At 36.8% G+C, this 23,779-nt stretch overlaps 2 protein-coding genes across 2 annotated transcripts; one reads left to right on the top strand and one right to left on the bottom strand.

Moving 5' to 3' along the window:
- Positions 1-280: 280 nt before the first annotated feature.
- Positions 281-17,208, top strand: LOC110382107 (inner centromere protein A). Its single transcript, XM_064041213.1, has 21 exons — positions 281-460; positions 627-741; positions 1,791-2,020; positions 3,281-3,395; positions 3,910-4,038; positions 4,376-4,489; positions 7,305-7,411; positions 7,742-7,799; positions 7,880-7,934; positions 8,515-8,800; positions 9,158-9,263; positions 9,510-9,618; positions 9,997-10,081; positions 10,284-10,394; positions 10,906-11,087; positions 11,596-11,749; positions 12,364-12,503; positions 12,968-13,062; positions 13,490-13,635; positions 14,107-14,298; positions 14,796-17,208. The coding sequence occupies exons 1-20, from the start codon at positions 380-382 to the stop codon at positions 14,290-14,292; spliced, it is 2,604 nt and encodes an 867-aa protein (XP_063897283.1). The 5' UTR covers positions 281-379; the 3' UTR covers positions 14,293-14,298; positions 14,796-17,208.
- A 1,031-nt stretch (positions 17,209-18,239) lies between these two features.
- On the bottom strand, positions 18,240-22,218 carry LOC135118639 (ATP synthase subunit gamma, mitochondrial-like). The gene is made up of 7 exons (XM_064041189.1): positions 22,062-22,218; positions 21,703-21,873; positions 20,930-21,008; positions 20,557-20,614; positions 20,016-20,173; positions 19,424-19,588; positions 18,240-19,015 (listed from the first exon to the last, which is right to left on the bottom strand). The coding sequence occupies exons 2-7, from the start codon at positions 21,861-21,863 to the stop codon at positions 18,749-18,751; spliced, it is 888 nt and encodes a 295-aa protein (XP_063897259.1). The 5' UTR covers positions 21,864-21,873; positions 22,062-22,218; the 3' UTR covers positions 18,240-18,748.
- Positions 22,219-23,779: the final 1,561 nt, after the last annotated feature.

Genomic DNA, 23,779 nt, shown 5'->3' with positions numbered 1-23,779 from the left:
ATGTTGCAGTATAGTTCGTATTTCTAACCGTAGCATAGCATAGCTGACGGACTGGTAACCCTTGTAACAATGTGTATTTAGATTTATTAAAAATGTATAACTAAATCTTTTTAGATCTTCTACGAGAATATTTTGATATTATGTTCGAAATATACACATAATTTAAATAAAGAAAATAAAATAAAAACTTAAAAAACATTGTCACAATAAAATACTATAATTTTAGTGTATCCGAACGCAACGCAACGGCTGCTGAGTGTTTTTTCCGGAATGTTGGCCACCCGTCTTTTCAATTTCAAACGGTTTTCGATCGTGTAGTGTTTTATGGCGTTTGTCAAATTAACTAAACTTTTCGAAAAGTGGAGTTTATATCACAGTTATGTCTATTTTTAACGAATTGATGACAAAAATCAATGCAATATCTGACGATATTGTAAAAAACTTTAATAATGACTTACAGGTAATAAGCGTTTATAGATAAAAAGTGGTTATAGTGCTACTAGGAATCTGTTACCTTCAAATCGAATTCATTAATGTGTTTATTGTTATTTCTACATCTGAAGTGTGTTGTTTCTGTTGATTAGTGCGTGATACAGTGTGAAAGTTATAAATGTTGTGATTTACAGGCCGCGTTCGATTCTCTTGCTAAATTCGAAGAGGAATTTCATAATGGACGGAGAAAGGCGCGGGAGAAAGCATCTAAAGATATTACCCCTATGACGACCGTTCACGAGGATGAAGGTAAAGGTTCCAACAATAATTTAAAGTCTACTTTATATGTACAATGTTGTAAAGTGCTGTTAATGTCCCATGAAGTCACATTTCCTGGTAATAATAGCCTCAAAAGTTGTCGCTTCATCAAACTTTAGGAGCAAATCGCTTTGTAAGAGATGTAAAGCGTAGCTACATTATTTACATTCAGTTGTCTTTCATACTTATTAGATTTTTGTTACACTGTGTTCTGGATGTTATCTATTGAGTACATGTAACCCAAGTATAATGAATATGAGGATAAATAGTGTTTTATAAAGCAATGCCCCACTTAAAAGATCTTTCCAATATTGCATGCTTAGAATTTTTTGTACACAATCAGGTGTATGTAAATTATCTGGGTAAAAGGCTGTCCTTTAACTTTACCTAGGTTAAAACAACATCAACTTACAATTTGTATGTCAGCCCTTGAACAACAAACTTACATTTAAAGAGAGTAATTAAACTACTTATAAATTGAGAATTGTACACATTTATGGATTATTTACATTATCTATAATGTTAATTACTGTTTTGAGTAAAATTTTTGTTAAGTTAAATGTTTAAGTGATATCATGTTAGGTTTTTTTCTTCTCTATTATGCAATGGATATTTAATTGACCTCTTGGTCATACATTTTGTGAATAGATCCCTTTTGACTGGTCTCAGCAGATGCATTTATGAGGTATTGTTGGACAAACAAATAAATCAGTGATAAGAATTTTTAACCGTAGTTGGCTAAATTAAGAAGGGGTAATACTTATAAACATCATTTATTCTACACTAGCCTAACTACCAGCAGTTTCACTCGCATCCCGTGGGAACTACTTCCTGTACCGGGATAAAAAGTAGCCTATAGCCTTCCTCAATAAATGGGCTGAATGAAAGAAATTTTCAAATCGGACCAGTAGTTCCTGAGATTAGCGCGTTCAAACAAACAAACAAACTCTTCAGCTTTATAATATTAGTATAGATTAATAATAAATGGTATCCTCGAACATTCTATAACACAATCTAAGAAAAAACTTTAAAAATTCTAGACGAATCAACAAAATCATTGGACACCGACAACACAAAACGCAGATCCAGCACAAAATCTACCACCGACCTCACAGCGGGACGTAGCTCCTCGGAAAGTAACCCAGAGAAGCCTCAACGAGCTTCTAAGAAACGCAGCAAACATGAAGTGGACGACATGTTGAGCCCCGAACAGGATAAGAGACAGAAACGCAACGCTTCTGTTAAGGCACAGAGTATTATTAGTAAACAGGTAGTCATTCATCATAGTTCACCAGCTCTTTAGATACCAAATGTCTTTTGGAGTAAGCTCTTTTACTAAATTATTTAATTATTATTACATACCATTGTAGCTATCATACCACTAGTAACGTATTTTTCAGGCCAGGTAATATAGCAATATTTTTAAAACAATCCATATGCATTTGTATCCAAAAAAGGGTTCCCCATTTCTTCAAATTTCCTATGAGACAACTTGTATGTATTTGATATAAATACATAAAAAATTGTCAAAATTAAAAATGTGTTATTGACATGGAACTCATAAAATCTTTATTCTGATAATATTATGTTGCAGCCTACTGATTAAAATAGCTGTTCAATTCATATGTGAAAACTGGTGAAAGATTCAATTGAGTTCTTCAGGCAATTATCAATTTATGGTTGTCCTAGAAGCAGCTCATGTTTAGCAGTAGATTGTTATAGGCTACACAGATTGATTGATTGGCCAATCATGTCATAAATTTCATATATGTAGTTACGCCGGCTCCACACGTTGGCCCCAACGTTCGTTCCAACGCTATTCGTCCAACGTGTGGATCTAGAAAATGGCATTCGTCCCAACGTTGGGGCGAGCGTTGGTAGTTGGCCGTCTCGTGTCGGTTTCATCAAAGGAATCTGCGCGCCAACGTTGGCGATCCGTCCACACGTTGGCGCTTTGCTCATTTCTGCCACAACACGCAGCGAGTGCGTACGTCGAGTAAAAATGGCTTCCTCGTCAAGCAAATCGCCACCGGCATGGACGATTCCGTGTTTTATGATGTGTCGTCATCCACCATCTTCTTTGACGTGGTTTTTTATTTTTTTCTCTGTAACAAATATAAATTTGCACTCATCACTACAAACGCGCTGAGAGCAGTTTCGATTTCCGTATCGGACATCTTTACATTGGCCCTGACGGGACAGAACTAAGTTATGCGCCAACGTGTGGACGCCTCACCGACTTTTCGGTCCAACGTTGGAACGAGCGTTGGGGCCAACGTGTGGAGCCGGCCTTAGCCTATTTATGCTTACCTTTTTTTTAACGATGTGACCCTTCCCGCTGTGGGTTAGCAGCCGTGAGGGAGTGTCAGACTCTTACTGACTCTCTAAACTCTGACTAAAAACCGTCGTGTTCCGTCGTAGGCCTTATATATACCAGGGTCGCGGTAACTCTTTCGAAAATTCCCGCAGCCCATTAATGCTTCAACTCTCCTATAGGTGTAGCCCTATTAATGCTATAACGTTCTTATAGGTGAACGTAAACTTATCGGCAAAGCTCCGTCGAGAGGATACAGAGAAGACATCAAAAGGTCGACGGCGTAAAGAAGATGACAAGGAAAACTCTGAACCGCTGCTCAATATACAAAGTATGTTCGTTTATCTATGAATATTCTGCATATTTAAGTATACAATACTAGCTTCCGCCCGCGGTGAGTTCGGTTATATCGCGTTTCCAAGAGAACTCTTCAAAGTCCGGGATAAAAAACATCCTATGTTCTTTTGTCAAGGTCTCTACCAAATCTTATTAAAATCTGTTCATTGGTTCAGACATGAAAGCGTGACAGACAGATACTTTCGCCGGTGATAACAACTGGGATAAGGGACCTTTTTGTACCTTGATGAAAAGTATATTTCTCTAGTGTAGGTATAGGTATTAAGGAATGTTACTGCCAAGATTCTTCAAAATCCATTCAGCTATTTGCGCTTGATGGAGTAACAAACACACACCCAAACTTTCGCCTTTATAGAAACTAAACTCGCTTTCCCTCCATTTTAAGTTTTCAGATGATTCCAACAATCCTATGGTTTCTCTCAAACTTGAGCAAACTATTACCCAAATAAATTCTAGAAAAGAATCTACAACCTATTTTTTTTTTTCAGTCAAACAAGAGAAGATCTCACTACCACCAGAACCAATGGATGCAGAAACTTTGCCTCTTGAAGCTGAGATATTAGTTAAGAAGGAAGTTGATGATCTTGCTATGCCTCCACCAGCCATGCCTGTGCCCCGTAAGTTTTTATAAGAGAGTGATTAATAAATAAACTAATTAACTATTTATTCAAGCATCCTGATGGAAATTTAGAGAGCAATAGAATAAAAAACACGACGTTTGGGGTAAACGAGTTCAAGAGTGGAGACCGCGCCTCGGCAAACGTAGTGTAGGACGTCCTCAGGCACGGTGGAGTGATGACTTGCGCAAGACGGCTGGCAGGAGCTGGATGCGAGAAGCCGAAAATCGATCTCAGTGGCGTGCACTTGGAGAGGCCTATGTCCAGCAGTGGACTGCGATAGGCTGATGATGCTCTCTATAATATACCTTTTAAATATGTAACTCTGTATACTCAGGGCCACGTAAAGCAGCTGCCAAAGAGAAGGCGGATGACAGCGCTGAGGAGTCTGCAGGCAAGAAGAGGAGCACTCGGAGCAGGAAGCAGACCAACGATAATGCAGCACCTCCCGGTGAGTTTATCTAGTCGATTGTTAGTATTATACAGGAATGAATTTTATCCAGTGCGCAAGCTTAGGCAACTTATAGTTAAATAAGTTTTATAGATACGTATATTTTTATTTTGTAGTGTTTTAGTACAAAAAAGAAAAGTTATTGATATCGAAAGTTGTTTATTTTGTAACTGATAGTCACAGTGTGTGCGTTCGCGCAGCGGAATGTTGTTGAATTTAAAGATTTTAATTATGCAGATAATTAGTGTAAGACGTCCTATAATTGTGTATGGTAAATAAAAATTTGTGTATGCAGCCATTGTGGAGAAATTCACCAAAAACAAATTCCGCTGGGCGAACGTTGGCGAACGTTGTCCTGGCGGAACTTTTTTTAATCCATAGACTTTACAAGAAAAGAGATGTGTCCGAAAATTAGTGTGTATTTGTGTATAATTGATTATGTATGAATGAAATCAGTGCATGCATAAACTTCGGAGAAATTCAAGTTTCCGCTACGCGAACGTTTGGCCATTAGCTAGTTTTCATATATAGCGCTTACATAGAGAGCTGTAGATTTTTACATACGTTGTTTTGAATTTGTTTATATTTGTTTAAAAAACAGATTTAGAAAAAGTCGTAGGGTTTAAAGATAAAAATATAAACGTAAAATACACTTATTAGGTCTTAGTTCTTAAAGTATGCAGTTTGGGGTCTAGATTTTCACGTTTACACAAACCTTGTAAGTGTCTCCAACATGTTGCCAAGTATCAATGATGTTCCGTTAGTAATTAAAAAGTTATAGGATATTTTACCATGAACAGATCACTGTTTACAAAGCAGTCGAATATCACGACGTTCTAAAGGAATTGCATGGTAAAATGTATGCCAATAATTAGTTTAATCATTCAACTATTCACTTGCAAAATTTCATGTCATTTAATTCAGTAATTAAAGAAAGACAATTATAATACTGACGAAGCATCGAAACCCTACATAATCCGACCAAGTTCGGATAGCTACAAAAAAGCGGCCGTGCCATATGTCTAAGCAACGTTCTTAACTTGGAAGGTTAGTATATTTATTAATATGGTACAGTTGCGTACACAAGCGTTAGGAAAAAATAAAACAATTGCATTTCTTCAATGAAAAATATTTTTTTAATAATAATGCCACTATCTACGACATTTTAGTTAAAATACGTAACGTTTATTAACGTTATTTTTAATCACGTAGTCAAGTAATTTATGTAAGTAATAATAATAAAAATATTTTTGTACACGGATATTTAAATAGCAGAAATAATAGAAGTACTTGTTAATTGAAGATTTATTTTTATCGTAGATAGTGGCATTATTATTAAAAAAAAAATTCAATCAAGAAATACAATTGTTTTATTTTTTCCTAACGCTTGTGTACGCAACTGTTCCATTTTAATAAATACTAACCTACCAAGTTAAGAACGTTGCTTAGACATATGGCAGGGCCGTTTTTTTGTAGCTATCCGAACTTGGTCGGATTATGTAGGGTTTCGATGCTCCGTCATTATTATAATTGTCTTTCTTTAATTACTGAATTTAATGACATGAAATTTTGCAAGTGAATAGTTGAATGATTAAACTAATTATTGGCATACATTTTACCATGCAATTCCTTTAGAACGTCGTGATATTCGACTGCTTTGTAAACAGTGATCTGTTAAAATATCCTATAACTTTTAATTACTAACGGAACATCATTGATACTTGGCAACATGTTGGAGACACTTACAAGGTTTGTGTAAACGTGAAAATCTAGACCCCAAACTGCATACTTTAAGAACTAAGACCTAATAAGTGTATTTTACGTTTATATTTTTATCTTTTAAACCCTACGACTTTTTCTAAATCTGTTTTTTAAACAAATATAAACAAATTCAAAACAACGTATGTACAGCTCTCTATGTAAGCGCTATATATGAAAACTAGCTAATGGCAAACGTTCGCGAAACTTGAATTTCTCCGCATGCACTGATTTCATTCATACATAATCAATTATACACAAATACACAATTTTCGGACACATCTCTTTCTTGTAAAGTCTATGGATAAAGTTCCGCCAGGACAACGTTCGCCAACGTTCGCCCAGCGGAATTTGTTTTTGGTGAATTTCTCCACAATGGCTGCATACACAAATTTTTATTTATCATACACAATTATAGGACGTCTTACACTAATTATCTGCATAATTAAAATCTTTAAATTCAACAACATTCCGCTGCGCGAACGCACACAGTCACAGTCGTCATAGTATGCACGGCGGCAACGCGAAACCGGTTTACTGACGGAGCTCCGCTCGGCGCGCGTAAGAATAGTTGGTATCCATATTATATGTTGCTGATTTTAGGGCGGACAAAAGAATGAAAAAATTTTTTTTACTGATGTTGCAGATATGTTCTGTTAACGATTCTGGACCACCACTTTTTTGCGCACTGCTTAAAATTCATTCCTGTATAAGTTTATTCAAGACTGGCCGTTTCACCTGCGTCCGTGATAAATATACCGCCCGTGATTGACGCGAATGTAGCTTTCCGAAATTGAAAGATTTTTTCAAATTCATTTCGTAGTTTCAGAGAGTTTGGGTTCAAATAAACAAATTAACAAAAAAATATGTATCTTTATTATAGTATAGATTTATAGACAGCAGTGACCCACAAAAATGTTCTAAGAAGAATCCCCTCAGATACATGTTTTTGCTTACTTCAGGCTGTTGGGTTAACACTTCATTCCTTTCTTTATTATAATGAACACTGAAAAATTTAAGTATTTTCGTATGAATAAACACCGTATAACTTGTATAGTGGCATCGACGCGGTCGACTCGCGCCAGCTCCCGCTCGACGCGACAGCTCGACGCCGACGACCTGCCGCCGCCCGACGCCCGCCCCAAGCGGACACGGGCTAAGAAGGTAACATACAAATACAATAAGTTATACTACACCAATAGAACATTTAGAAGAGGGAGTAAATGAAACTTATTTTTTTACATAAGTACAATATATTTAAAGGAGTAAGAAGCAATGAAAATGTAATTTAAAGCAATTTAAACTGTCTTTAGTTTTGTCACAAGATATTCTTCATCTCCTTCTATAGTCCCAAGGTTACGAACACATTTTTACAGATTTCCCAAAAAGAAGAAATTTTTCAATTCAATCCCATAAGGACTTTATACTGTTTTCAGTTCAAGTTGTTTCAAGTTCAATTATCATTAAAATAATATGTAATTATTTAATAAACAGAAAGTATCAGAGACGCCGGAACCAGAGAAAGTGGCCGCAGCACAAGAAAGTGCCCCAGGTATGTACAAACATAAATAAAATTTTATTTTATTGAATTCCTCAGTAATTTATAAACAAATAATATTATTTCTGTTGTAGCTTCACCGGCTGAAAAACCACGGCCCAAGAGAACAAGACGAGGACAGAAAGCTGCGTAAGTATTTATAATTTTTACTAATATTATAAAGCTAAAAGTTTGTTGCTTGAAATCCCTAACTTCTGGAAGTATATTCCTCCAGCGATTTCAATCCCGTCCAGTAGGAAACTATTTAACCTGGATATAAATAATCCTCTTGCTTATAGAGTAGTTAGTCAGTAGTTCCTGAGATCAGCATATCCAAGGAAACAAACAAACTCTGCAGCTCTTTAATATTATTCCTTTAGATTAGACTTATAGTTATCGGCACGAATCTTGAGCTCTGACCTACATCTGCGCAGAAGTGATTTATTAGCAAAGAACCAATCCCGAGTGACGGCTATGACGCGATGCGCTGCGGGCCAATCACCGCTTTAGCCCGCCCCCGCGCCTCACTTCATACCACAAAAGGGACCCAATAAATTACTTCTGCGCAAGTGAAGGTCAGAGCTCAAGATTCGTGCCGATAACTATAGTTCCTGAGATCAGCGTGTCCAAGGAAACAAACAAACTCTGCAGCTCTTTAATATTATTCCTTTAGATTAGACTTACTATATTGTAAGAACATAAATATAGTCATTTATTCCTATATTTACAGAGAAAAACAAGAAGAGAAACCAGAGGAAAAGCCTACAGAAATCGCCCCACCACCCACAATTTCACCAAAAGAAGAAAGACTATCAAACCACGATGTTTCTTCCCCTATATTACAAAAGGAAATTACTAAGAAAGGCAAAAAGAACCCTATCGTTGAGGTCACAAGGCTGAATTTAGATGAAACTGATGCGGAAACTATGAAAGTGGGAAATATAGGGGATATGGATAAAACTGTTGTTATACCAAATGGTGTTTATAGTCATGCACCTCTTACGCCTAAGAATGTGGTAAGTGGGATTTAAAAAAATACTTTTTTGGGTATTTTATAGTGATAAATGATTGTTAAAAGTATTTGAAAAGTCTTTAGTTATAATGTAGTTAACAAAATAACTAACGAAGCACGATTTCTTGAATTTGTTTTGATTTACATAAAATATACATGTGTGATTTATAAAAAATATATTTAAAATTTACATTTCAATTTATTTGCTTTAGACTTGATGAAAGCCATCTATTCTTTATCAGCCATTTTTAATTATATTTTAGTAGTTCCAGTATGTTAAGAGTATAGGGTAATGTAAAGAGTAAAGAGTTATGTTATTATTAGATAAAACTAATATTTTGAATTTTTATTAATATTCTAGCGCAATATGAACGAAACTGTAGTGATAGAAGCAGCGAGCAGAGAAACTATGGTGATAGAAAAGCCACAAAACGCTATCATGGATGCTACCGTTGTACTTGATAAAGGTAAAAATTTAAACTGTTTTTTCCTCTTTTGATTCAATCATAAATCCGATCCAAACTTAGTACCTAACAAATGTAGCAAATGACACCACGCCAAAAGTATACCGACACGTAGATAATATTTATAGATATTAAGTTTCCTACTAACATACCTACGTAAGTTCTCACATGACACGAGTGAAACCGCTAATAGAAAAAGCTAACTTATTATTACAAAGAAAAAGTAAAGATATTAATGTTTTGTTTCAGACCCCAAACCAGTGAATTTAACAGATGATAACTCGTTACTGACGGATGACGACGACTCGCAGGAAATTCACACGCCGCCCAAACAAGCGCCGCCGATAATACAGCCCACGTAAGTTCTTTTATATTAAAAAAATATTTAACATGTGGAATAGTAATTTTTACATAAAGGATGGCGAATCTAAGAAATTCTTTAAAAGAGTGGTATGAATAAAAAACATTTCAAATTCCTCATGCAAATACTGCTTGCGTAAGCTCGGAAGCATTCAGTAATGGCAGAGTCACAGTCATACAAACGCAGTTTGCATGTACATTTATCCCAATTTTATTTGTGGTCGTCTCCTGCCGTCCTCCTCCATACTCTTCTATCTGCCGTCATCTCACAAGTAACAGCTCATTCGCTTTCGTGAGATATAATATGTATGCTGCCTTGCTTTCATGCATTCGCTGAAGCACTCTTTTATATTATAATTATCTTCTCATTTAACAGATCTGCAGTAAAAGAGAAAGTGCAACAATTCGAAGAATTAGCTTCCAGAGTTACCAGGACGAAAACAAGAGCAATGGCTAAAAAGGTAATATACATTCTTAAATTTTTTGTAGTTCGTTCAGAACTTAAAACTTGAAAAGAGAGGTGTTACAAGTCTTTCTATGTATATCACTACTCTTAATGGATTAACCGATTTAGATGACGTTTTTTTTATTAAAGCAGGCCTTTCTTTAATTGATGTTAGTTGTGTTTATTGATATTTTTATTTAATAAAACAAAATGATCAGGAGGAAGAACCAGAGACCCACACTCCCCCCGACAAGATAGTGAAACCAGTACTATCTGCTGAAACTCTCACCAAGATGAACAGTATGATCTTCAATGGGAAACCACCACAGGTACATACCATAACCTACTAAAATAGCATATTTTACAAGTATTCAAAGGAATAATTAAATATGTTTATAGAAATTAGGCTAATTAAATAAGCACTTATTCGCTTCACAAATTCCTTTTATCGTTTCCTAGCTAGCTTCTTACCTATTCCTAACTAGATTCTGCTTGGTACTTACTAAGTGTGTTACTGGAAACAGCTCGTACTTTTACAAAGCTAGCCAACCATTCTGTCAATTTGTACTTTGCAATATAAACTTCACTTTCTCTTGACCCTAACTGTCCCACTGCTGGGCAAAGGCCTCTCCCTTTGTCTCCACATCTCTCGATCCTTCGATTGTTCCCACCAATCAGGTTTGTAGGTGTCCAGGTCGTCCCGTCATCTTTTCTGGGAACCTCGTCTATGGTGGCTGTCTTATGGTATCCACTGGGTGTCAATGTTGGCCCACCAATGTTCGATGTGAGCCAAAAAATAGCAAAATTAAACTTCACTCAACATTAATATTTACCCCACAGATATCAAGTTCAGCCACGAAACCTAGAGCCAACATAGTGACATCGACCAAGACTATGATTCCGTCATCCACGTCGAAGCTGAGCGGCATCTCCCGCGCCGCGGAGGAGCTGAAGCGCGAGAGAGAGGATGCAAGGAAGAAGAAGGAAGCCATGCTGGAGGCTAAGAGGGAGTTGCAGAAGAAGTTAGTATCATTGTATGAGAATATAAAAAAAAGTTGGTTACAGGTCTCTTGTTTTTAGATTTCTGGCATCAGACTGGTGTTCGTTTGTTAAGCTGTATTTAATGAGTTGTGATAGGTAAAAAGTTATGTGGTAGATATTTTAGTTATAGTTTTAAACATAAATATTGAAAACTAGAATAAAATAAGTGTTTTAATGGACATCCATATAAAAAATGTGTTTTTATGGATAATGGTACTTTCGAGCATGAGTTCGGTTCGTAGTGGACGTTTCGCTAATGTTGCTCGAGTATAATTATGTATTCACTAAACCTAATTATATACATGAAAATTGAAAACATATCTGACAATCTGCTGAAGTTTTTAAGATAACCTATACCTACTTAGATTAAAACATAGTGCACATTTTAAGCTTATGAATTCATCCCTTTTTAAGTAGAGACAATTTATTAAACTGGGCTCATTATTTTTTTTATAATTACGTATTCTTAAAGCAACCAATTTTTCCTAGAAAACGCGAAGAGAAAATGGCAGCGGCGGCTGCAGCTCGCGAGGCGGCCGAGCGCGAACGGCGCGCGGCGCTGGAGGCGGCCGCCAGGGAGCGGCAAGAGAAGCAGGCGCATGCTGACCTGGGGAAACTCGAGAGACTCAAGGAGGTCGAACGGGTATGTACTGGATAGTATTATGAATAAATACGTATGACATGAAGTATATAGGGAGTATACATTTATAAAGGAATACTAGAAATGATAGAAATGATAAATAAGGAATTGCACAGGGGTATTACATAAAAACAGTATACAATACGCAGTACATATGGGCGTATAATATAAAAAAGGCGTAAATAGGGGTAATAGTATACAAGGAAAGTATGCAAGTCAGCGATTTAGTACCATCTTAAAGATATAACAGTACGTAAATAAAGGAATCCGTAGAAGAACATAAGAGAGGTATACAGGGAAAATAGAATATATAGGGTATTACATAAGACAGTATAGATAAGGGATACATACGGTATTAAAAGGAATACATAAAGAGTAAATAAATAGGGGTAATATGCAGGGAAAATACTACAAGGAATACGTACATACATAAACCAGTACGTAGAAGAAGAACATGAGTGAAGTATACAGGGGTTTACAAGAGGAATATACTAAATTACAGGAAGAGTGCATAAGGTAGTACACAAAACGTAATTTTACCATTCAATGCTCTGTTCACACACTTGTTCACCTTCAAATTTCAATTTAAAAAAGTAAACAAAAACATGTAATTTCAGAAAAAGCAAGAGCTAGCACGTAAAGTGGCAGAAACAGAAGAGAGGAGACGGGCGGAGGAGCAGGCTCGACAGCAGAGACTGGCGGAGGAGCAGCGCCGAGCTGACGACGCCAGGAGGAAGCAGCTAGAGGAGGCCGCCGCGTAAGTCTTATATGCTGAAAAATAAAATTAAACAATCTCAAAATAATTTCTTCAAGCTTGGCTGCAAAACAGCACTTTTTGTATGATAAAAGTGTATTTAAAACGCCCTTTACCAATTCCGATATGTTTTTGCTGGGATGAAGTGACGCAACAAACTACCCAGCAACACATCTAGAACCTCACAATAATGTTTTACAAATACATTGGCATACCTACTTGCAGTAACGGTCATAAACATGGGTCAAAAAGACCTAAAATCAGTGTTTCGTAATGAAATTTCGAATAAATCCTCTCAAAAAACGTTTTTTATCACATTTATTACAAAAATATATCGCGAGAGTCGAGTTAAGTGTGTCAGCTCTCCCTAAAATTCAATTCTCGATTCTGAGAAAATCCCTACAGTAATTTCTGTTTAAAAATATAGTAATTTCTAATTGAGATCTTAATTACGATGTATGTTACAGAATGAAGAAAGAAGCGGCGTTTATGGCGAAAGAAATAGAGAAGAGACAGAAGGAGTATATAGAGAAACAGAAAATGAAAAGAATGGAAGACAAATGTAAGTGTTATCGTTATAAGCTTTTAATTTAGTAGTTAAATAGTTGCATGGGGACATCAATTCAAACCCAAAATTTGTCCTCACTTGTCTCATGCCCATCACCATTTGCCTAACCTTTTTCCATCTATGTTGGAATGAGCTTCCATTCTAACTGGATGCAGTTGAGTGTTTTACAAGGACTGCCTATAATCTGATCACCTTAACCCAGTTACTCGGGCAACCCAATACTTCTTCATCAATTCCTTAGTCTCATGCCCAATTTCTGTTGTGTGTGTGTAAAACTAGAATAGAAGAAATATTTTCGTAAAACTAGAATAGAAGAAATATTTTCAGGTTCCATACAAAGAACGTTTGACAGGTAATAATATGGAACCTTTGCATTTGGTTGATTTTTGACATATCACTAACAAACTTAACATTGTTACAGCCCATACCCCACTAAAGCTCGGCACAGCAGGTTGGCACGGTTCAGCGCTATCTCCCGTATACATGGCGGACGGCTTCCAGTACCTCAACTCTGATGAGGACGAGGAGCCCGCGGAGAGACCCATTCCTGAGTGGAGTACGTCTAAAGTAAGTCAACATCATCAGGCTTTTGGTAATCCCACTACTGGGCTCCCATAGAAAAGGATCGAGCGTTAATCAGCATGTGTAAGAGATGCGTTTTGGTGATTTCAGACTTTATAGTCCAGGTTTCCTTGAGATTTTAAATTTTACTTTTATGTAGACATACTACGACAGTATGTTTCTTAAGTCTGCATAGCTTTTTATAAGATTATAAGGCTCGGTTTAACTGGTTTTACATACTGGAAGGCGAAGATCCCTGAACCGTATGCAGTACGTTTTGTGTTATTTTTTTTATGTATATTTTTGTAATTGTGGTTGGACGTAAGTCACATAAATGTAACCTTGTCTAGATATCTAATAATTCCATCACGGTTCGGATGACGATTTATTATATTGTACAAATCGGTGAAGGAAGTCTTAACTTATGTACCAAGGTCTTGCTAACTCTTCTTACATTTACACAACTTTTCTCCTCAGGCACGTAAAACCCAGCTATCGATCCAGAGCCTGGTGCAGCCCTCGCACGTGGACCGCCTGTTCAGCGTCCGCGTGCACAGCCCCGACCTGCGCGATATCTTCCCCAACATCGAGCGAGCACGGCTCAAGAGGACGTCTTCTGCCGTGTGGCGTACGCCGGAGAGACTGCCTGCGCTAGCTGAGTGATAGCATGTAAGGTTATGTGTATATAGGATGCGACATGAATGTTGTCTAACATGGGAGGAAAACTGGAGAGATTAACCCATACTAAATGCGCTGGTGGATTAACTGAATCTCTCCGCGTCTTTTAGATAACCCTAAAATAATGTACACGTATTTTTTATTTTCTCTTACCAACAGAAAACAACGAAGATATAACACGGTTTAATTTTGTGTAACGTCAGTTCTGAGTACACGACCTGCCACTCTCAATCTTTGTTGCATTATATCTCAATGAATATTTAATGTTTTGTTAAAGTAAAAAAATACGTGTCTAATATTCTTGGCCAGTCGAAAATGCGGACTAATTAAAATCTCAATTTTTAGGACCGAATTTGCACCAACCGCAAAACGAACACATCATTATTTTGTTATAATTAATTGAAATTCTTAAATTCAACATTATTTTGCAGCAAATTGTTTTTATTTCAGAAATATAAATACTATATCTATTATTCTCTTTCTTTCAGATCTAAATGGCTGTGTGAATAGTATATCCATTGGCAGGCGTCGCGGCGTCTTGTACATAGTGTAGCTGATTACAATACATTAGTGTGCTCACTTGAGTGCGTTAGAGAACTAGTGTTGTACAACACGAATTGTATATCGATATGTATGTATTGTCGACTTTTAGGGAGGTATGTAATGTTGGGGTCAGTTAAAAGTAGCATAAATAAAAAACTAGCTTGCGAAACCGGGTTTACCCGTGCCCCGAGGGAAATAGTTCGCGCATCTGGATAAAAACTAGCCTTAGAACCCTCCTCGATAAGTTGGCTATCTAAAACGAAACATTTTAAGATTCTCACCACTATCTATTGAATTGAGAAGACAGTAATCTATCGTTATAGTTTTCTGCTGTTTCACCCGCGTCCCGTGGGAACTACTGCCTGTACCCATATAAAATATGGCCTATGTTACTCGGGAAGAGTGTAGTGCCCCAACAGTGAAAGCATTTTACAGATCGCTTCAGTAGTTTCGGGGCCTTTTTTGGGTACAAACAAACAAAAAAAAAATCCTCTTTAATATATTAGTAGGTTATTTTAATAATTGAACGAGACAATACCTACACTAATATAGTAACGTTAATATAGATCAATAATTATAATATATTAAGTTACTTGTTATCCAATGTTTATCGTGTTTGAATATATTTCTTAGTATTTAGCCATGTTTCTCTAAGATCTGAGATTTTTTGAGAATTTGTCAGTTTTGTAGCATTTTGCATGCCATGGTTATGTTCAATAATTATAATTTTTAATTATGAGGAAATATTATGTAAATGAAGTATTTGTTATTGAGAATAATTCTGTGTATTCTACTGAGAAAAGCACATTGGAGAATCTCTATGTGCAAGGGCTAATTATATGTATAATGAATTAATTAAACGTAACATTTTTGCAAAACGATATACATATTTTGTTCCAACTCAATGGAATATAAAGGTAAAGGGTCCGTTCAAACAGGTTCGGAGAGAAGATCAAATTCTTAACACGTTGAAAATTGAGTACTTAGTATTTATAGTAAGGTTTATTTTTAGATGTGCACTTCTTTTGTCATTGAGATTGCTCGAAGGCGCTCGGTGTGAAATAAGAGGAGCCGAGCGGCTCCGATCGCGCAGCCTGAACAATGCGCGCCGATGCTCTCCGAGCCGGTCTGTTTGAACGGACCCTTAGTTTGCATGTTGATTGCACAAAATCACAAAAAAGACCCCATTTATGTAGACGCTTAACTAAATGTAAACAATCTTGTTAGAACTTTTACACAAATACATATTAAGCAAATAAACTACTGCTTACAATAATTATTCGCTTGAATAAGTAAACTGTACTTTAAACTGACTTTTAGCCGCCGCATTTTAATTCTTTAAAAGTGAGTTTTTAAATAAGAAGTCTTGACAAGATTGTTTATCTCTAGTAGAAAAATGTTTCGAATGGAGTATGTTCTGTTGCAAGTTTTTTCTTGTATTTATGTCGGCTCTGGAGTAAGGAAAGATGAGCGGGGATGCCATAATGCAGGTAGATCAGGCTCCTTCTTCTAGGTCAAATACGTACGGTGGGCATGACCAAAATGATCAGTTACGGGTGAGCTACCAAGGTGTTCGGGTTTTTGAGAAAACGATTTTTAGTATTCCTAAAAATGGTCGGGATCCATAGAAGGCGTATAAGGGCGGAGACAGTAACGTTCCTCGTCCCCCGAACAGCCACATTTTGGCGCGCTTCTTTCTTAAGAGATTTTCCATTATGGCATCTCCGCTAGTCATTTTGTTCTCCATGGCTCTTACGAACACAAATTCTTCAATTTCAATACACACAACATTTATATTCTCATATAAAATTATTTATTACTCTTTACAAACGCACCTTTAACAAAAGATCTTATTCCTGAAAATGTATTTATTTAATATCTTATAATAATGGCTAATATTATGTGACCTCTATTTTACGTTTAGCCTTGCGATCAAGATGAGAATAGGATTTATCTTGTATGGGGCAAATATTGTCATACAGATCTTGTCCAGCTTTACTTGTCCTAAGATAGCTACTTGTGATTTCATGATAATCAAAATCTAAGAACTAAATAATAAATGGTATACTTCGGGTGAGTAAAGTTGAATGACAAGTAATTTATAACTCCAAAGGTTTCCTATTTTTATTTTAATCGCAAAGTACCTACGTCCGAAATCCTAAGTTCAACGGACCTGCCATAAACACCACAAATCATCATTATTATTGTGTAAATATTTCCCTATTTTTGTTGATACCAAAATGTAGTAAATCATGTTATTTCATGCTGTGACGAGCTCACGAGTTTTAGAATAATTTTTAACGTTAAGACTGCTATTGAATTTTGATTGTAAGTTAGAATAAAAATTTACAGCGAGTATTTCACTGTTTTTTTTTTCATGAACCTTTATATTGACTCCCACAATGTATATAACAACATCTTTAGCAGTCAGTAGTCGTTGCGGGTAGTCAGAAGCCAGTCTGACAACCAGGGGCCCGATTCTATTCAGGGTCCGTTCAGATAGACCGGGTCGGAAAGCAGAGCAAATTCTTAACACGTTGAAAATTGAGTACTTATTAATGAAGTAAGGTTTATTTTTGCATGCGCACTGCTTTTGTCATTGAGAATGCTCGCTTTTTTTTCCGACGTCAAAAATCATCAAATGACCCCTTCCGGTGTGGGTTAGCAGCGGCTAGGGCGTGTCAGACTCTTACTGACTAAAAACCGTCGTGTTCCGTCATAGGCCTTTTATGTACCAGGGCCGCGGTATCTCTTTCGAACAACCCGCAGCCCCGGCAGTGCTCGAATGCGCTCGGTGTGAAATAATAAGAGGAGCCGACCGGCTCCGATCATGTATTTTTTCTTGACATTTGGCTCCGTTTGCATGCTCTTTTAATGCTCGCGCAGCCGATCGGCTCCAGTCTGTGTGAAATAAAATGCGCGCCTATGCTCTCCGACCCGGTCTATCTGAACGGACCCTAATTTTACTTAAACGACATACCATTCACATTCGACTGAGTTCCATTCTCGACTCAATTACGATTGAAGCGTGTGTGGCATTCCGCAATTTTTTCTGTCATTCAATATTGAATCATTTTGTCTGCAAATGACTTACGATATACGATTGCAATATGATTGTAGAGCAAACAACCGTATAGACCGAAATCACCAAAATAGCAGACCAATCAAATGTCGTAGGAATACGATTGGTCTTATATTAGTAGCTGAATGCCCGATATGGTTAAAACTGCTATTGCGATTCAATTTCTATTCGATTTTGACATTATTAACTTAGGAGAATCGGGCCCCAGTCTTACCAAGAGGTATCGGTTGCCCGGGTGGTGGATTTTGACACGTGTGTTTACGTGCAAAATGTAAGTAATATTACGGGGAAAAATAAATAAAAACAATTTGTTCTAAAACAGTATTTATTGCTAACCACCACACTGTATCCTTACACAACAATATTTCACGAATACATCAGAATGGATCGAGCGAGTGTCCCACATCCCAGCGAGAGATGTTGAAGCCAGTGAAGCGATATTTGCGTGAGTTCCCGCCAAAACGCAGAACACTCAGTCGGGAATGTCGGCTCTGTACGTACAAACTATTGCAAATATACGTTGAAACGGTTATACAATAAATATGTGATCAGATTCGTTCTATCGTTTTGTTGAGATCATTTTTTATGCCTGTCAAATTCAAATTTCCCGCCAAATAAGCTGTCAAAAAACATGATCGGATAAATGCCCAAAAAAATTGTTTTTTTTTTGCAGTAGAATTCGTTTGTTATAACTCTCATATTTTACCTAGCTATTAACTTGGATCATCTTTCCATATAATAAACGAATTTCACTGCAAATATAACAAAAAATCACTACAAAACCGTGTTATCTCAGCAAAACGACTCCGAATGTTTTTATTCAAGGGCGGCGGCACCAGAGATGATCTCAATGAGCTCCCTGGTGATGACGGCTTGACGGGTCCTGTTGAAGGTCAAGGTCAGTTTGTCGATCATCTCGCCGGCGTTCTTGGAGGCGTTGTCCATGGCCGTCATGCGGGAGGACTGCTCGGAGCAGGCGCCTTCCTTCAGAGCGTAGAACAACATGGAGGCGAGGGAGAACTCCATGTAAGATTGGATCACGTCAGCGTCCAGAGAGTCGTAGGTCGCCAGTTTAGGCGAGCTCTGGAAATTGAGATAGTTTTTTTTGTGAATTTATTGATTCGATGGTTCATGAAGAAAAAAATGGTGCCGTTTTATTATCGGTTTAAAATGGAATCTTTGCAATTATTGGAGAAATTCTTGTAATTTTTTATCATTGGTATGAAAACATCTAAGTTAAAAGCTCAGACCACATTATTGTAACGAGAGAACATGAAGCAATTGTTCATTTTAAAGTGTAGATACTCCAGATCGGTGTCAGACAGAACAAAGATCAATATTTTACATCAGTGCCATTTTTTGAGATTTTTAAATATTGAATTCTAGAAGGAGTTGAGAGCTCTATTATAGCCTGTTATGAAATATTTTGCATGATGAATTGTGACGTCAAATAAATGCACTTTTAAAACAATCAATTGAAAACGTTCTTACCTCAACAGCCTTCTGGCTGAAGAGCGGCAGGTCGGACTGCTGGTAGGACACGACGGAGCGGAACTTGTTGTAGATGATCTTGCCGGAGCCGAACTCGTAGTCCGACGTCAAGATGGCGCCCGCGATCTTGCACGCGTCGTTGAACGTAGGGGGGAGACGACCGATCTGCGAGAAGATACCAGATTAATTTCAAAATCAAAACTCGTTTATTGCTGCAAAACAGCACTTTTTGAACATCAGAAATTTACAAAAGACAGCCCCCAAAACGCCTACCCAGCACTTCCTATATGTTTTTGGGAAGAAGTGGCGGAAAAACTCCCCATTATTACGGTTGTTGTTAGGTATCTGTATCTGTCTGTAAATATAATGAAACTCTCAAATCTAGTTATGAAAAACACAGGTTATTAACAACTGTAAATAAAACTTTTCCAACTAAGCAGGATCCTAAAATACTGGTTTCTTTCTTTTTACGTAACAAAAAATTATATAAAGTATCTGAGATGCTACGTTTTTATATACCACATTGGAGTTCACAATTTCCCCAACAAAACCTGCAAAAAATTGGTTAATTCACAATTTTCAGAAATCTCACCTCGTTGCACACACTGAGGATATGCTTGCCGTACAAACGCTGCAGGATGGCGCGGGACTTGTCTCCCACACAGATGACCTTGATGTTCTCAGCACCGGGCTCCGCCAGGCGGGTGCGGATCACCTTCGAGACACCCGTGTGGACCGCGCCGCAGAGACCTGGGGAGTTGGGGAGATTGTAGTTGAAAGTTTGGAGAAGTTAGGATTGGTGATTGGAAACCCAAAAATGTAGTAAACGCCTCCCCGTTTACGACATTCGAAAAATTTTGAAGATTGTAGCAGTAACTTTGGTGAGCAAGTCAGTAGGAATTTGAGTCTCTTTGCTGGTACTAAGGATACCTTAAAATATATGTATGTTGATTAGATTAAAATTTAAGAAACATTACAACTAATTACATTTTTGAAAAATGTTACCTATTATGAATGTCAGTTGATTCAGTTAGACCACCAAGTTCATTATCAAACTTGATGAATATTAAAAAATGGAAAGAGAAAGTGTTTCAACTGCACTATAATTTTAAGATTATTAAATTAGAACTTACCCCTGTCGGAGGTCATGGCAATGTACAGCTCTTTTGGTTCATCCGCAGGGGGTGCAACCTTACAGAAACAGAAATATGTTGTTAACCTATTTATAATTATTAGCAGATTTTCAGTGTCCAAAAGTTACAATGTTCTCAAAGGCAAAAAGTTAAAAGTGCGAAAAGTAAACACAATTTTCTACTTGTTCTAGCAAACATACATATTAGGAAGCTAAAATTTTCTAAGAGGTATGCGGAATTGTATCCTTTGTGTGTGAAGACATAGTAGCTACGAGGCACAAAACTGCTTCAACAGATTTTATTCATGATCAATTCTGAAGGAATCATGCCTTGATTGAAGATTTTAAACCTTCATTATACTTTTGTGTATTACCTCGGCCCTCTCGTAGAACTGGACAGCTCCCTCACCGTAGGGGCGAGCGGCCTTCAGCTCACGCTCAGCACGAGTGTACCTGAACACATTCACATTATTGCTACCATGCAGTTATCTAATATGAACCTTACTCATATTTGGAGTTTGATAATACAGAAACCTTTTTTACTAGCTCTTTCGGTTTTGCGGTTCTACCGAGTTCCCATACAAGAGGCAGAGTTTTCAATATCGTTAATATAAAGTTTACCCCCAATGACCTCGAATAAGTTTGCTAGAAAGGATCTCACACTACACTTTCCTGTGTTCGAAGATATAAATGAACCCGTCATTTACTCTTCAAAGAAGGGTATTATGCCTATTTTAAATATACATAATTTGGTTTTCTACACATCAATTAAAATCTTTACCATAAAATGCTCCATATATTTTAGCATCTTGCAATGAGTTGAAAGGCCCTAAGACAACCCACTGACCAAAAAATTGCTTATCAAAATAGATCATTTGATTTTTACTATTGTAAAACATTGTAGGATACAAGTGGTTGGCAATCTTCTATTTTCATAGTATCAATGAAGTTCACAACTGCATAAAATAATTCTTAAAAACAGTAAAAAAACTAAAAAGCCCATTAACTTCCATATAAAAACTGTCACTCAATGAAGTTCACCAACCCCATTCATGAGAACATAATTTGATTACAATTGTCAGATTCGAAGGTATTCCTTTTTCAAAATTTGACTTGTACCTACTCCACAGTAAGGCTAGTCACTCACTTAGCGGCTGACACCATCTTCATGGACTGGGTAATTTTCTGAATGTTCTTAACAGACTTCAGACGGATGGAAATGGCTTTCAAGGTAGCCATGTTCCTGTTCTGCTGCTGGTTGGCCACCGCCAACACTTGGCAGACACCCGGTGCTGCACGTCCTAACATTTTTACGGCTCTGAAATGTAAAACACAAATATCAGATGATCGAAATGCAGGTTATGTCCTCAGATACCAAGTTATGTAAGAGCAGTACACTAGCCGACATTGAAACACAATTTTCGTTCATTTGTTACACTTGGATTATAAGCGGTTCGTTTTATAAAAATGTTAGCGCAAAACACTAATTTAGAAATGAATACTAACTTTTCAGGGCGTTTCTTTAGCCAAATTAACCACCAGTCGACGAAAAATGTCGCTGGCTGAAACGTTTGCGGGATGACAGCAAGAAAAAATTATGAACGCGACAAAATTATTAAAAATGTGGAAATGCGTTCAAAGTTAACCATATAACTAGCCATAAGTTTTTATCGATTTAAATCTTTTTACTTTGCATGTTTGTATAATTTTTAAATCAATTGCAAGTCTGATTCATTGTATTTTCTTTGCACGGATGGAATCTGAATACTAGATTTAACTGATGATGTATGTACCCATTACCCATATTCGCAGAAATAAATGAGTTTGTGTTTGATTTTGGTTATCCTTTATGTTCAGACAAAATAAAATTAACTACAGTGATCAGAAGTAAAGCAAATAACCAAAAGTACAATCTTGATAGAACTAAAATTTTGTAAAAATTCAATGCTACGCCATTGATCAAAATAATTTATATATAAATAAAAAACTTTTTTACAAAAAAATTAAACCGACTTCCAAAAACACTAAAAAGTAAAAAAAAAACGAATTTTAGGTGCATCGGCCTAGAAGTCGGTGTCTAATGGATGTTACTAAGTTAATTTTGCCACCGACTTCTAGGCCGATGCACCTAAAATTCGTTTTTTACTTTTTTGTTTTCGAAGTCGGTTTAATTTTTTGTAAAAAGTTTTTATTTACAACTTTCAGTGACACGAATAGTTGTCACTATCCATATATGTGGAAAGTTCTCATCAATACAAAGAATATAAGCCCAAAAACGAGGTATTTTACATATTCAGTTGTCGAATTCCCTCGACCTTCTCTGGTCTCCATCATCAGGTCAGCTCCAAACCTGCACTGTTGCAAAGGTCTCGTCAATACAAATAATATAAGCCCAAACACGAGGTAGTTTACATATTCAGTTGTCGAGTTCCCTCGACCCTCTCTGGTCTCCATCATCAGGTCAGCTTCAAACCTTCACTGTTGAATAGTGCTTTTAGGCATGCACCTGAATGTCAAGTTTTTACCCTAAGTATGCCTACAACTTTCGAAGGTTGCCCTCGATTTCTCAGGGTTTCCATCATCAGATCCTGACCTGATGACGATGGGACCAAATGACAAGCATACCCTTTCAAATAAAAAAAGAATTTTTGAAATCGGTCCAGGCGTCTTTGAGAAATCGAGTAACAAACATAAAAAAAAAATACAGCCGAATTGAGAACCTCCTCCTTTTTTTGAAGTCGGTTGAAAAAATTACACAATCGCGATTGATCGTGATCGTATGAACAAAACGCAGTGACATGTTGACAATATTTGACGTTGATTACTAGTTTCGGTTGTCAAATTGACGAATTTCTACGTCTTCCTTTTGTTTATTGTATTTTTGTTATCGAAATATTCGATAAAATATCAACAAAAATGCCTGAACCTGACAAAACTGCGCCTGTGAACCCTGAAAACATTCCCGAGCAGCCCACAAGAGAACTAACTCAAACAGACCATTTGAATAAGAAGTTATTAACTTCGTTGTTCAAAAGGATGGATGAAGGAGGTGACTCAGTTCTCTCAAACATGTTAGAAGACGATAATAAAACGGAAGATCACGAGTGGGAAGACTAGAGTATAGTATTATTAGTTCGTAAGAGGTTGATTATAAGCATTCCTTAAAAAAATAAAGTTTTTATAACCTACGTTTGCTTTTTATTTTGTTTGTTGATCATTTTCCT

Source organism: Helicoverpa armigera, chromosome 24, assembly GCF_030705265.1.
Source record: "Helicoverpa armigera isolate CAAS_96S chromosome 24, ASM3070526v1, whole genome shotgun sequence".
NCBI classification, from domain to species: Eukaryota; Metazoa; Arthropoda; class Insecta; order Lepidoptera; family Noctuidae; genus Helicoverpa; species Helicoverpa armigera.
Note: the sequence above shows the minus strand (reverse complement) of the source record. Positions and strands in the feature narration are given on the sequence as shown.